This window comes from Xenopus tropicalis, chromosome 1 (assembly GCF_000004195.4).
Source record: "Xenopus tropicalis strain Nigerian chromosome 1, UCB_Xtro_10.0, whole genome shotgun sequence".
NCBI lineage: Eukaryota > Metazoa > Chordata > Amphibia > Anura > Pipidae > Xenopus > Xenopus tropicalis.
This window is the reverse complement of record NC_030677.2, coordinates 61,028,530-61,042,063: the sequence shown is the minus strand read 5'-3', so window position 1 is coordinate 61,042,063 and position 13,534 is coordinate 61,028,530. Positions and strand designations below refer to the sequence as shown.

General features: G+C 38.6%; 1 protein-coding gene across 6 annotated transcripts; it reads right to left on the bottom strand.

Moving 5' to 3' along the window:
• Positions 1–154: 154 nt before the first annotated feature.
• Positions 155–10,677, bottom strand: LOC733556 (uncharacterized loc733556). Of its 6 annotated transcripts, XM_012964090.3 has the most exons (8): positions 10,519–10,675; positions 9,111–9,115; positions 7,645–7,864; positions 7,170–7,229; positions 5,780–5,914; positions 5,024–5,170; positions 3,246–3,306; positions 155–1,225 (listed from the first exon to the last, which is right to left on the bottom strand). In XM_012964090.3, exons 3-8 carry the CDS (start codon positions 7,807–7,809, stop codon positions 1,122–1,124), a joined length of 672 nt encoding a protein of 223 aa, XP_012819544.1. In that variant the 5' UTR covers positions 7,810–7,864; positions 9,111–9,115; positions 10,519–10,675; the 3' UTR covers positions 155–1,121.
• Between the last annotated feature and the right edge of the window lie 2,857 nt (positions 10,678–13,534).

Genomic DNA, 13,534 nt, shown 5'->3' with positions numbered 1-13,534 from the left:
AAGGTGTACAACCTCTCAAGTTTTTTTTTTTTTTTTTTTAGGTGCAGGGAAATTACCACAAATCAACAAATTAATAAAAACAATTGCATATACATTTTTCATAACACCCCATCAGTGGCTGTCTTTAGTTGTGTCCTCCCCAAAGCAAAAACAAAGGGTGACTGCAGAGCACATGTAGGTTGTCCCACATGCCCCTTTTATATTAGATTTATATATTTTTTTTCTGAATATTCTCTTTAAGGGGAGTAGGTAATGATCCTGGGATACAGTGGTTGAGAAGATTAAATACGTTCAGATTTCCACATGTGAGGATCATAGAAGTAGCAGCATATTCTATATTAAAAAACACATTTTATTGATTTATTTAAAACAATAAAACATAATTGAATAAAAACTTTAGACCACACATTAAATTATTAAACCTGTGCATCACATTTAACATTAATGTACTGTATTTGGCTGAAGCCTTTTTTGTGTGGAGTGTTCATGCTTGTGAAGGAGGTAGATTTGTTGTATTACACACACAAAATGTGCAATATTTTTCAAATGGACGGATGGATATACAATCTTACCAATTATTTAGATGTCAGCTCATCACCTAGAAATGTTCTCAGACTTCTCACTGACCACAAGCCATTAACTGACCAATATGTAATTTTAGGACAATGTGTGCAAGTACAGTGCTACATGGCAGGAAGGCAGGGAACTTGTAGAATGGTGTGAGATTTGTCCTAGCAAACCTTCCTCTGTATTTCTGCAACACACATTGCTGGTATTTTGGGTTCAGTATTGAGCTATTCTATAACAATGCTATGCATTTATGACCCATGCATTTACAAAAGCCCTGAAGCGAAAGAGGCCAGAAAAGGTAATTCAAACTAATCCAACAAACAAAAGGCATGCTTCTTATTCCAAAATAGTAAAAATGGTCAGGAAAACAGACAATTTACTTAAAAAAGAAAAGCAGCTGATCATGTGTAAGTACCTTCTGAATGTGGAAGGCCAGAAAGGAGATCTGGTACCAAAAAAAATGTGCTAACTCCCAGTAGTCTCTTTAGAAAGTGGCTAATCCATTCATTTTGTGCCCAAGGCCAGAATGCTTTAAAAAGAATAAAATAAGTTCATGAAAATCTAACATATGGTGGAGGTCGAGAGAACTCCTCTTCTGTTTCCGTGTTGCAGTCTGTAAACTGAGAAGCAGAGTTGAAGATCCGTTCATCCCCACCTAAGAAAAAGTAATTCAAGATCATTTATAGTAATTTAAGAGTCATTTAAATAAGTATATTTAAGCCAATACACACTAAAATTCATATCCTGTATATCATTATAGGTTATAGAATATCTGCAAAATAAACTTGCTTCATGCTTGAGCCAATGCAAAAAGAGAGTCAAGTCTTCTGTACACAGTGCAAAAACTGTTCAATTAGTATTTATACTTGCCCCTGTTCCAGCAAGATACAAACTGACTGAGCAGATTTTATGGGCTAACAGAAATTCTTTGCATTACAAGATTACAGATCTGTTCATGTTTGATTCTACAAAAAGAACAAACTTTTTGGAAACAGCAGGGGTAGATTTTCATATGTGCCATTTAGCATTTTTAAAACCATTCCTATTCTAGACAGCATTGCACTGGTATTCAGTGGACCACTGTAAAACTGTCAGCCTTCCGTGTACTTATCCAATAACAGGGCAGTGAAATTTTTGGCTCCCTTGCTTAAAATTGGCATTATACCTCCTTGTTTAACATACTGTTTGTTTAATCTGGAAAAGCATATGGTTTTGGTCTCCAGTGCTCAAACTGGACATTATTGAGTTAGAGAGGGTCCAGAGAAGGGCAACTAAGCTGGTAAAGGGTATGGAAGTCTCAGTTATGAAGAAAGACTGGCCAAGTTGGGTCTGTTTACACTGGAGAAGAGGTGCTTAAGAGGTGACATGATAACTATGTAGGGGATCATATAATAATCTCTCTAATGCTTTATTTATCAGTAGGTCCTTCCTGGCACTTACTCTGTTTAGAAGAAGGGAGGTTCCATATAAATATTCGGAAAGGATATTTTACTGTGAGAGCTGTGAAGTTGTGGAATTCCCTCCCTGAATCAGTCGTACTGGCTGATACATTATATAGCTTTAAGAAGGGGCTGGATGACTTTAGCAAGTGAGGGGAATACAGGGTTATGGGAGATAGCTCTTAGTACTAGTTGATCCAGGGACTGGTCCGATTGCCATCTTGGAGTCAGGAAGGAATTTTTTCCCCTCTGCAGCAAATTAGAGAGGCTTCAGATGGGGTTTTTTCTTGCCTTCCTCTGGATCAACTAGTAGTTAGGCAGGTTATATATAGGCATTATGGTTGAACTTAAAGGACATGTAAAGCCTACATTTGCCTATAATGTATATCAGTTGGGCACGTCTCCCCCACCCAAATGGCATCATTTGTACTGCATATACCCACTCATTTGGCAACTGCTACAAACAAGCAGATATTTATGTATATGGCCAGCCTTATGGTTTCATCTCATCACTTCAGAATAAATAAACTAAAATACAAGATGATCCTTTTATCACTTGAGAAAGAACTTGTGCAGGACACATTTGTGCCCTCTATTAGTCATACAGTGGGTGGATTTTATGTCGCCAGCATAAAAGGGAAGAGGAAGCAAAACCAAACAAGAACAAAGTAACTCTAACATGGATTTGCTACATCATCATTTCATAACTTGGCACCAAGAAATTATACAGGCCATATGACCCGTAGCCAAATGCACAGAGACTACATAGGTTCTGTCCTACAAACTCCATTTTTTGTGTTTTAAGGGTTGAGCTCAGTCGGCTTTCAATAACGGTTTATTAATAAGTAAACTATATTATACTGTAGAGTGTGTTGGTAGATTCATTACCAGTAACTTGTATATCAATTCAATTGTATATCAATTCAAATGGATCATTTTTTAAAAGTCTCTCCAACCTCTAATTAGCATTGCCAACTCTACCGACAAAAATACAGATATCAAGCGGGATTATATTATGGTTGAACGTGATGGACGTATGTCTTTTTTCAATTCAACTTACTATGTTACTATATCCCTTTAATACATTCAAATCACACCAAAAAAAAGTGTGCAAGAGTTAATGTCTTAAAATTTGGCATTTATATATCTTCATTAATTTCTTTAATTTCAGCCAACATCTGATTTTTATAAACCATATAATCTTTTGTGCATCAGGTCCTGAAATAGAAATCTCACCTCTGAAAGTGCAAACAAGTTCAACAGTCTGAGGCTGCTCATCCTCAGGGTGTAACCAGTCCTGCAAAGAGACAATCACTGCTTTAGTGACAGCGGCAGAAACATTGCTTCTAGTTAGACAGATCTGAAGCTATTCACTGTAGGCAATACATTTTAAAGAGCTCAGAGGGAACAGAAATCTATGTATACAAAGCTGGGAGCAAGTAAAGGTGAAGTGGCAACTAGGAGAGAAACAGTACAGAAGAAGTAGAAGGAGAAAACATCATTTAAGAGGAAAAGGGTTGTAAAAGCTAAAAAAAAAAAAAAAAACACAAAAAGGCAAGGGAAAATGGGCTTACAGAAAAGAATCTTAAGAAGAGAGAAGTGTAAGACAATGAAGACGGAGGGGAGTAGAATAGGGGTGAACAGTGTAGAACAGAAAGGGAGAGAACATATGCTCTGTGATGTTTATTTGGGTTCAGAATAAGGGAAGATACTATCAAGCCAATTAACAAGCTAGAGCTAGTATATATTATTTAAAGTTTCAAAAAACTGCACCCACCTTTGCTTATGTTTATACAGTCAGAACTTTACTGGCTAATTGGTTGGTTGGCCCAGAGCAGAGTTTAATGGCTTAGCTCATTTAAAATAATGAGAACATTTATTAGATTGCAAGTTCTTTTAGGCAGGGCCTACTCTGTCGGTCATACTGGTTATTTGGTTGTTTTTATATGTAATCAAGTATGTTCAGTGTATACACCCATTTATTGCACAGCAATGTGGAATACGTTGGCACTTTATAAACTTTAATAATAACAATCATCTGATTAGTTGTCATAGATTACTGAAGTACGACACATTTTTGCCCAGGTTGCTGCATAATGCTATTATGCCATTTCCTTCTCTTTTTCACAATGAATTATACTAAATTATAGGTCTTTGTGCAATTTAATGTTATACCAAAGGTTTAAAGAGATACTGACATTACTCTTCACATATTAATGTTCAATATTAGTTCTATTAGTGTTAAGTGCAATAGTACAAGAGTCAGTTTAATAACTTGAGTTCTATGCAGAACCGATGGAATTCCTAGAAAGCACATTATATTGTTTAAAAATATAGGTCTCCTGTGCAAGTTGAGTGGGCTATAATAGAAAGCAATCCATAAAGTTCTAGCAGCTTGATCTGTGACATTTTCAGTGAAGAACCCTATGCCAGTTATATTGTTTACTGTAATGTTTTATGTCTGTCCTTCATCTCTCTTCTGCGCTCAACACATTCCTTACTGCAGGACTTCTTGTGAACTTCTGTCTGTCTGGGATCACCTTTCAGGACCTATCAGTGTGTTACCTTCCCAGAAAATACTCCCTAAAGAACCAGCTGTTTGAACAAGCCTATTTAATGAACCCTGAATTAACCAATATTTCCGCTCTAAGTTATGCTGTGCTAAAAACTCAGGATGCAGCGAATCCGGGATTCAGCCTTTTTCAGAAGGATTCGGATTTTGCCAAATCCACATGCTACATAAACATGGAAACGATTCTCTAACCCTTCTCTAGCCTAATTCATATTTGGCTGAATCTTTTACAAAGGTTTTGTAAAAACCAGCTGAAAATTTGCAGCCTTGGGTGCAAAAGTCTTCTGTAAAAAAAAAAGTGAATGTGGATATTATATAAATAGATTCTGTGACCTGTAGAAATGACTCTTTGGATTTATATTTTGTAGGTTTGAAGATAGCCACTGAGCCAGTTTTATACAAAAACAATTTGTAATTTACTATTTTGTTTCAAAATGCTCACCATTCCAGTAATATCATCATAGCACATGCATTGTGGCAGGCTTCTGCAACCCATGTATGCAATGCACAGAGCAACGCAAAGGCTGGAGACCGATGCAATCAACATTGCTATATTTGCACCTTGAACAAGCTTACCCAGGATAAATCTCTATAAAAAGGATGAAAAAAATTATTATGAACATGAAGAAAAACAGCTTCCAAACTACAGAACACAAAAGACACAAAAATGATTTTGAAAAGATTACAGCAATGTAATTTGTCAATCAGCTTTCATATCAGGAAAAGCCATAGCGATCCTGCCTCTAACTGCACATTATCACTGTGTTTGTTACCATGTGCTATAGGCTACGTAAATACAGAAACATGAGAAGCATCGTCTGGCTGTTTCCAGGTTTCTTTTTTGAAAAGTGTAACTGCTGGATGCCCAATGAGGCATTACTGATAAGCAGTTACAATATAGGTTTATGCTATTATTCACAAATAAGTCAATACAACTACATTTGAAATAAAATGGACAGTTTAAGCATAATGCAGGCAGGGGTATTCTGAGACATCTCCTCGGTAACAACACCCCCATACCTGTCCTAAAGGTGATGTAAGTGTTGATACAATAACCTATACCCTGTCTCTTTAAGTCACATAATTCTACCAGAACCATGTTATTATATTGCATTACAGATTAGTTACATCAGTAGTGGCGTATAATCCAACAGCATGGCCTTCAAACAGAACAATAAATCTAAGTATTGGTACTCACTGCATGAATAACATGTGGAGGCGAAGAAAAAATGTCATCATCGTCCTCCCCATATCCAAGTGTCAGGGAAGCATAAACAATAACAATCAGGGTGGTAAAACATGAAAAAACCGAAGCAGCAATAAGTGCATTAACCTAGTAGGGGAGAAAAACACAAATGTTATATAAAATGGGAAACATCTAAAAAGAATGTGCGACATGATATTTTTTACACATATAATGAAATGCTTACAGTTATGTTCCATCACAGGACTGGGGCATAAGGATAGAGCCTTTATTGCCAATTTATAACCAGAGTCTGCAGCAGATCTCCTAAAGTGAAGTGCTAAGGAGTAGCTTGCTTAGAGCAATGCTTCTGCAGGAGCAGCCAAAAAGCATCCCACAGTAACATTCACCTGCTCTCTCACAGAGGGCTCCCTATACATGAGGCTTCTTATTGTATAGGCCTCTTGCTGGGGAAACATTTTACTATTATATATAAGCATCCCAGGGCCACTTTAATAAAGGGGCAAAAGCCCCCCCCCCCCGATTTGTCTTTAATTTTTTCCACTCACTCCCTATAAACCCTACCCCCATGCCACCACAGCCACCTCTGCCTTCCTCTCCCACCATTGCACTCCCTGCTTTTTGGAAAAATGTCAAGATGGCCGTGCATGGTGTGGAATGCAAGGACATCTTGGATTTTTTTCACAGTAGTTTAAGCCAGGCAGAGAAAGAAAATACCAAGCAGTGTGGGAGCAGAAAGAAATCTTTGCTTTTAGTATTCTGCTTGTGCAAAGGTAGGTAATGCTTTCAATTTATCTAGTGATCTTACTGGCATGTGTGTAGTTAACAGAGTGCTTATTGGCTTGTCTGGGATTAATGGAGTGCTCATTGGTCATTTCTACAGTGATTACACTGGCACAGCTGGTGTTAATATGCTGATTATCTATAGTAATTATCATTTTCTATAATAATTATACTAGCAGGTAAGGTTATGTTTTGGTAAAATGAATGTGGCCACAAAGTGGGTGTAGCCAACATGTTGCCACACTGAGCGTAGCATTTGAAACCAAATGGTCCTTTAATGACATTAATACTTTTGCAAAGCAGCCACCATATGAATCTTGTGAGTGGGTAGACAGTGCATGGAGGCCGATATATTCCTCATCTTGATATAATTTCTAAACTTGCCTGAATACCTCAGCCTTGGAGTACATTTACCACATCAATTAAAATAAGGTCAGGACCTTGAAAATGAACCAAACAGTAACAATATGATGTGACGCACTACCTGCAATGAGTGCTCATTTAAAATAAATCTCTGTACACTCTGCTGTTTGGCACTACCACTCGGTTTTTATGCAAGAATGTCCTAACCTTATTTAATGAAACAAAGCAAAAATCTTACTAGAACTGGGTTTTTTTTCTGTGATGAAAATAAAGCCAGAACTCCAGGTATGGTCATAATCTGCAAAAACAGAGAATTTCACGTATCAGTTTGGCTATGATACCTGCTTACCTCCCAAGATCTTTTCCTAGATACATGATCTGTAAGATCATCGATTCCTGCAATATAGTTTACTATCCCAAACCAGATATTTTATATAAAATACCCTGCATTAAAAATAATTAAATAAATAATTTTTTAAGAAAATGCATCACAGCTAATTGTGACTATAATAATTATAATAATAATAATTAACTATTATTAACTTTATTCATTTAAAAAGTGATCACAATATTACTGTGGCAGATCTACTATGTGTGCAGGAGCAGTAACTGCACCAATGCCCAAGGGCATATGGGGCCTTTTCTCTGCCACAGGTACTGACAGAGACTTTCTATTACCACATAGATGTTCATATAAAAGTACGTAATATTACCAGCCCAGCCCATAGTGGAGCCCTAGTTCTTCCAAGGGTGGATTCTCTTCTGAATGCTCCATCCATGAAGCCAGACACAATGGAAATCCCAGCACATGCTATCTGAAGGATCCCCAACACCACCATGCTCCTCTGGTTGAAAATAAAGTAGCGGTAGCGATCCATCAGAAAGGCAATAGAAATTACCTTACTCTAGCAAAGATGGGGAATTTATTGTGTCCTAAACATAGAAAAAATAACAAATGCATTTATTAGTGTTGCCACCTGGCAGGTAAAAATGATCCGTTATGTCAATGTTATTAATATGGACAAAAACAAAAATATAGGTAGGCCAGTAATTATTTCCAGAAAAGTTGGCAAAGCTATCCATGAAAGATATTTAAAAGTGGGCTATTAATGAATTAAGATGGAGTAGTTTATAGGAGAGAGAGTTTGAAGTCAGCATCTGTTCTATAACTAGGTTTATGAGCTACTAAACATTATTCTGATAAAGATGGCTCAGACCATACATGAAAGCATACTATGTTACTTATGATCCTGAAGGAGTGAGTTGAGCCTTTATTAAAGTACCTGGGGGGGGTTCCTAATATTTTTTAATTGGTTCCCGGTCGCCCCACTTATCTTTCAATGGCCGCAAAGTCTACATAACTGATAAGGCTTATGTCCCACGTAGCATGTTAGTCACCCGCGATAGATCTGTCCATCGGCAACAATCGGAGTCACCAGTGGAAAGGGCTTCACATATGGAATGCTGCAACAAAATGCCCCACCACAACAACATTTTTAAATTTGGCTCCCATATGGAGCAATGGGGACCTCTCCCCACTGCTCAGTATGGGAGTGTAAATATTTGCGCATTCGACCATGGGGGCGGCCTCAGGGCGCCCAGAAGACAAATCCGGCCCGGTTGGAGACTAATCATTATACTGCAGTACCCAGTTAAAATCAATAGGCATATTGATAAAGGTGATTTTATGGTAGATACTATAATAGACCAAGCAGTGCATTTAGTGACCTTGGAATCATTATGCCTAAGTCCATAGTTGTGAGGGACCCCATTATGCCTATATCCATAGTTGTGAGGCACAAAGAACAATCACTCTCCCAAGGCACCGAGATCCTTATCCTATACCTCTCAACATGAAAAATAAAAAGAGGAACAAAAACCATGTACTGTGTGTATTGCACCAACAATTTTTGTTACCACGCCCACTTTATGGTCACACCCCCAAATAAGTCTATTTTACAAATCCACACTTGACCAGCATAAGATGCACTTTAAGGAATTTTAAAAGGGGTACTAAACCCGGCTGTGCTGAACTGCTCAACCAAACTTTACTCAGCTGTTGCTGGACTACAAATCCCAGAACAATATAACATTAATATAATTAAGGTTAAGGCATGCTGGGAGTTCTAGTTCAGCAACATCATTGTTGTGTTCTTAAAGCAATATTGCACAATAAAACTTTTCCAAAACTTTCCCCAAAATCTCCAGGGCCAGCAGTTGCATTAAGATGCAAGAGAATCCCAGCTGATCTGTGTAAATGTGGTACAATGTTCTTTGTTCCAGCAATTGGAGCAAAATCACAGTTTCCCAGCACTGAACAAGTCTGTCCTTCATACCCATGTCTTATCCCTGTGTCATATAATGAATTGAAAAAAGACATGATTATCTCTATATACAAGATAACAGCAAGATGCATCAGACAGTGCTGCTATTCAGCATTCTCCTTGGTCAATTATTTTGCATTTATAATAAAGTTTTTGATCAGCAGAATTCTCATTAGTGAATTTACTTGCATCTATAATTAAGTTTTTGGCAACTTCTATAGCAAAACTAAGGGGCACAGTGGGACAGTGTTACGGTAGGGTTTACAAACAATGGTCCCTACTTTACAATATACTGTATTGTGGCTCTAAACATTCCACGACGCTGTGACACCTTCAGCGTTGCACAAGCATTCCATCCTACATTTTGGCCCCCAGCATTTCAAATGCCCTACTGTGAATTTATCCACAAAGCCATAATGCAAAGTATTTCTTTTCGCTCTATGCACTCCACCACCCTTAGCCCCTCCAGTGTGCTCTGACGCTGCCATACCCTTTCAGTAGTGATGAGAAAATTTTTTCACCAGGCATGGATTTGCAGCAAAATTCTGCATTTTGCCATTGGCGAATTGTTTAGAGAAACTTCTGCAAAATTTCACCGAGAAGATTCACTGTCGCGTCTAAAAAGTTGCGGTCGCTGGTTTACAAATTTTTCAGTAGTTTTGTGAATTTTTCTGCAAAGCAAAAAGGGACAGATTTGCTCATCACTACCTTTCAGTATTTATGCCTTGTACTTGAGCAAACATTTATACTGTTGAAAGAGGAGGCATAAACACTAGGAGGGATAGCAGCACCAAGCAGAGAAGAAAGAGTGCAGAGAAAAAAAACAACGGAAAGTTAACTAAATTGGGTATGCTGAAAATATCTGGCGGGATAGTCTCGGGAGATTACAATGTGATGTCATGCTGGGATAAAGCCAAGCCTGCTAAACTTCAGCTAGCAGGGATTCAAGTGCAGGGCATTTATAAAAGAATCAGGAGGGTATGAATGGGAAGTATGGGCTAGCTTCATCCGAAGCAATTAACCCAAGCCCTCACACTGAATAGGAAGAAGCCAGCATAACAAGGAGGGTTGGCATGTTATAAGGCTTAGACACACCAGGTATGAACCTTTGTCCAGTGGAGATGAAAAAAAGTCAGCAGTAATGAGATCAGATCCCTCCCCCGGTCAGGTTTCTGCTTTCTGTGAGGCTCTGTTTGTGTGTTGCTGTCCCAGCGAATCTCAAGCAAGTTGGCTGGGAGAATCACACATGGCTTCCCACTCACTTTTGTCACAGCAGCATTCCGTGTCGCACCAGAGAAGCGAGGAGCAGAACTAAGTGCCGCACCTTTGTCTTCTAACAAAGTAAAAACAGAGAGTTGTTCCTGGAAATGTGTGTACAGGTAAAGCATCCGGGCCAGCCCCTGACAAGTGCACCAAGTGCTGGCCCCGCCCAGCTATTATACCTGAGGCCCCTCCTTAGCAAGACAGCAGCTAGGAAAGCACCGCACACCCCCGGGTGACTCCCAATAACCCTGTGCTTTCCAGATACTTTTGGTTTGAGACACCTGTATATCCACACCGTTGAAATAGTTTTTTTTATTTGGCCAGTTTTTGTTTCATGTATTGAAGTTGGTATCTTATCCAGTGAATAACTGGTGTTTTAAAGAAATAAATGACCTTGGGCCAAGGATTTAAAGATCCACATTCATAGACAGTGTTGCCCTACATAAACTACAACTTGTTCCAGCCTGGCCTGGAAACTGGCACTAAAGCAGCAATAGTTTCTATTCGGTCGGATGAATAACTAATGATTTAAAGAGTTAAATCACCCTGGGCCACTAATTTCAACCTATATATATGCAGGCAGGGGTGCCCCGCATTGTATGCATCCCATTCCAGACTGGCTCGAAAAGGTTCTGGGCAGGAAAAGCGTACAAATATATGGGTTGACATCAGTGGCCCAAGGTAGTTTAACCCCTTCAGCACCATGGTTACATATTTAAATAGGCAGAATTGCAACAATGAGCAGAAGAAAGTTCATTCAGCGCTATACTGTGGTATAATAACTTGATTGCAACAATTTTCAATTTGATACCACTTTTCCTGCCCAGAACCTTTTTGGGCCAGGCCAGGCCGGGCTGCACATAATGCGGGGCACCCCTGCCTACAATAGGTTGACATTAGGGGCCCAAGGTCATTTAACCCTTTAAACTTATTCATTGGACCGAATAAGAAACTATTGCCCCATTGGTGCCAGTTTTCCTGCCCAGAATCGTTTCGGGCCAGGCTGGAACAAGTTGTAGTTTATGTAGGGCAACCCTGTCAATTAATGTGGACTTTTAAATCCCTGGCCCAAGGTTATTTATTTCTTTAAATCACCAGTTACTTATTCACTGACTGAATAAGAAACTGGCCAAATAAGAAACCAACTTCAGTGCCGTTTTATATCTGCTGTTCAGTCACAGGTCCAATTCCAATAATATCACAACACAGCAAATCTATATTCAAAGCTCATGCTAAAATACCTTGAATCTCAGCATCTAGAATTCAAAACTTTTTTGCTCCACCATGTGTGTACTCTTTCTCTTGGAGCCCTAATGGCAGGGGGTTCATTTTAACTCAATTATATAATTATATTTTGCCTGCTGCAAGTGTAGCTTGCTAATCAATACCTCTGCTTCTACGCTGGTGTTACTGAGGCAAACACACTGCCAGAAACATGGGATAAACAAAGAAACAACAAACAGTGTAGTAACAGTAATAATTTTAGTTACGTAATGAGGACTAGAATCAACATTTGCTCTCCGAAAAGTTAAAGTCCTTCTTGGAATGCTGTCATACAAGTGCCAAAATGCTGGGCTTTAGAATTGCTGTTGCTTTAGTTCAGAGCTTCTCCTGCTTGCTATTTCAGTCTTGTTCTATTGCTTAGGGTCCAGATTTTGTGCTTCTTAAATCGTGTTATATTTCTTTATGTTATGCTATGCATAAAATAGAGTATTTGTTGATACTGGGTGACAGACATGCTGATCTAATTTTGCGGTTATTTATTTATTTTTTTTAGTGTATGCACTTATCTTGCAATGTATTTCTGTCCCTGTCAGTAAGCCTCTAACTTGTTGCCGCAGTTCCTCTTTGTTGATGCAATTTATCCAGGTTTGTATTGTAATGAGTTTTTGTTTTCCCACCACATATATTTTTCTGTTTTATGGCCAATGTACATTCAGTTTGTTGTCTACAAGGCCTCTTCTGGAACAGTTTGTAGCCCGATACTGCTTCAAAAATGTTATGTGTTGATTGTCAAATGTTTTATTACATTAAACTTTTTCATGTTTTTTTTATATTGGTTGAGATCCTTTGAGCACCACTCTCCTTGGCCACAGATCTGGTATAATACCCACTGGTGAACCAACTGTAACAATCTGCCCATCAAAATAATAAGGCATAAATATGCACAGGAAGCTGAACATAGTAAGTTATACATTATTTAATACGGGCAAGTCTGTGTTAAGTCTTTCTCTTTCGATAAACATTTAAATTTCTCTACAAACCGATACAAAGATTTATTTTTTCGCCTTTTTTTTTTTTTTTTTTTGCTGGTGCGATGGCATTTTGGGGAGATTACTCACCAGCGACAAGGGAGATTTGTCGCGGGTGACTAATCTCCCCCGTGTGCCAGAGCCCTTACAAGAAACAACTGTCACCTGAAACAAAATTATGGCAAAAGCGCTCCCCATTTCCATCTAGTTAAGCATGAAACTGTAGTACAGTAGTTTGCCTTAGCACCAGCAGTAAGTGTGACTTGGGTACTATATTCTATACGCCAATTAGAACAAGGACAAAGGTGAAACTATATTATAGACAGGCTGACATCTGCAAGTGTCAGAGTATCATTTCATACACTGAATATATAAAATAATTGGGGCAGATTGTAATATACATCACAATCATAATAAGAGCAATGGGGTTCTGAATTTACTATTACCTTACCTAATCTCATTAATGATAAGCAATCCCAGAAATGTCAACTAACCCCAAGTCATTAGGGTAATAGTGATCCATAAAGCACTGCCTGTGTTCATCTTAGGCTAATGCCAGATGAGGCGTAGGGTGGATATTTTCTGCAAGCGGAAAAGCGATTGCTGAAAATTCCACCCTACGCCTCCTACATGTGCCTGCACCCGAATGAATGAGATACGCTCGGGTGCAGGCACATGTAGCCGATATACGCATGAAAACACGAGATAATGCAAAGTCGCGTTTTTATGCGTATATCGGCTACATGTGCCTGCACCCGAGCATA